We start from the raw sequence: 1,681 nt of genomic DNA on the forward strand, positions 1-1,681 counted from the left end.
ATCATGGAGAAATGAGTAAATACTCTTTCCTTTAAAAGATATCAATAAACAATTAACCAATTACTAAACTAAAAAAGTAATCGCTAAAATATGTTATGTTAATTGTTAAACAAAAAATTTGCATAAGGAAATCTAAAATAGAAAATTAAATTAAAGGGTACCTATACATACAGATTTATAAAATAGAGAGAAATATAGATTTCAAATTGAAATTTATGTTAAACTAAGTAGGAAAATAGTTAAAAAATTATACAAAATTATAAAATATTAATGGTGTAGAAAAATAGATCGGAAATTGAAATATCTTCTAATAAAGTACCTAAATGCGTTAAAATTATATATATTAAACAAATTTCGTTGTTCGTATGGAATCCATAATACATCAATGTGTATGTTGGGTGGCATACCTAAAAGGCAAATTAATTGTAACGAGAATCTTCAGAATGCTGATATATAATTCCATATAATAATTTATTTATACACTTTTAGACCGTATTCTTAAGTATTTACAATTCCTTATACATATTTTTTTTATTATAAACGTTTGCAAATGATTAAATATCTGTACTTTTAAATTTACCACGCTTTTTGTAACGGAAACGTGTTCATCAACTGTCACTTATCAAATAAACTAGACTTCATTTTTCACTTGTCTTTTTCATTCGGAAGTTAGCACGTTGTGGAATAAGTAAGTGTTTTTTACATATTTTTCTCTAATTTTAGCCCTAAATATTTGTAAATGTCTTCTAAATTAGTGTATTACATTATTATTTTCTTGTATAAATAGTAGGGTAGCCGTGGATTGACAAACGTTGCTCATAAACGTCATTTTTATTCCAGACACTTCCACAATGCAAATTTTCGTGAAAACTCTCACTGGTAAAACCATCACCCTCGAGGTTGAGCCATCCGATACAATCGAAAATGTTAAAGCTAAGATCCAAGACAAAGAAGGTATCCCCCCAGACCAGCAACGTTTGATCTTCGCTGGAAAACAACTCGAAGATGGACGTACCTTGTCAGACTACAACATCCAGAAGGAATCCACCCTTCACTTGGTGCTCCGATTGAGAGGAGGTCTCATCGAGCCTTCCCTTCGTATTTTAGCCATGAAGTACAACTGCGAGAAGATGATCTGCCGTAAATGTTACGCCAGGTTACACCCAAGGGCCACCAACTGCAGAAAGAAGAAGTGTGGACACACCAACAACTTGCGCCCCAAGAAGAAGCTAAAGTAGACTATTACGAGGTTATTTTTTACAATGTTAATATCTTACAATTCCAGATGTTACTTGAACATTTATTTAACTAATTATAGGAAATGACATCAATCCTAAACAGCGTTTTATTTCTAGTATTTTGTCTTATCAGAGAACGTTTTATAGTGCTTAGTTGAATATCTCGGGAAATTTTCATATTTCAAAAGAATTTTTCATTTTTATTTGAATTTATGTCTAGTAGGATACCGTAATTGAATCGTTTATTTTTGGAAAGGGGTAAGTTCCATTTTCTACTTTTCGAGTTATAGTAAAAAAACCCTTCTCTTTTTCTATATCCACATCATTTGGTGTTAAATGTAGTTTCGTAGAATAAACTAATCCATGCAATGCATCAGTGTTTGCTTCCTTTCGACATCAAATAACACATATATAGAAAAAGAGAGGAGTTTTTTACTAATACG

General features: G+C 30.9%; 1 protein-coding gene across 1 annotated transcript; it reads left to right on the top strand.

Annotated features, from left to right (window-relative positions):
- Positions 1-557: 557 nt before the first annotated feature.
- Positions 558-1,338, top strand: LOC126879154 (ubiquitin-60S ribosomal protein L40). Its single transcript, XM_050642150.1, has 2 exons — positions 558-688; positions 841-1,338. The coding sequence occupies exon 2, from the start codon at positions 852-854 to the stop codon at positions 1,236-1,238; it is 387 nt and encodes a 128-aa protein (XP_050498107.1). The 5' UTR covers positions 558-688; positions 841-851; the 3' UTR covers positions 1,239-1,338.
- The last annotated feature ends 343 nt before the right edge of the window (positions 1,339-1,681 follow it).

The sequence above is a fragment of the Diabrotica virgifera genome, chromosome 1 (genome assembly GCF_917563875.1).
Source record: "Diabrotica virgifera virgifera chromosome 1, PGI_DIABVI_V3a".
Taxonomy (NCBI): Eukaryota; Metazoa; Arthropoda; class Insecta; order Coleoptera; family Chrysomelidae; genus Diabrotica; species Diabrotica virgifera.

Bases quoted from the DNA above. Each gene is read 5' to 3' on its own strand.
- LOC126879154 (XM_050642150.1), top strand. From the start codon at position 852: ATGCAAATTTTCGTGAAAACTCTCACTGGTAAAACCATCACCCTCGAG.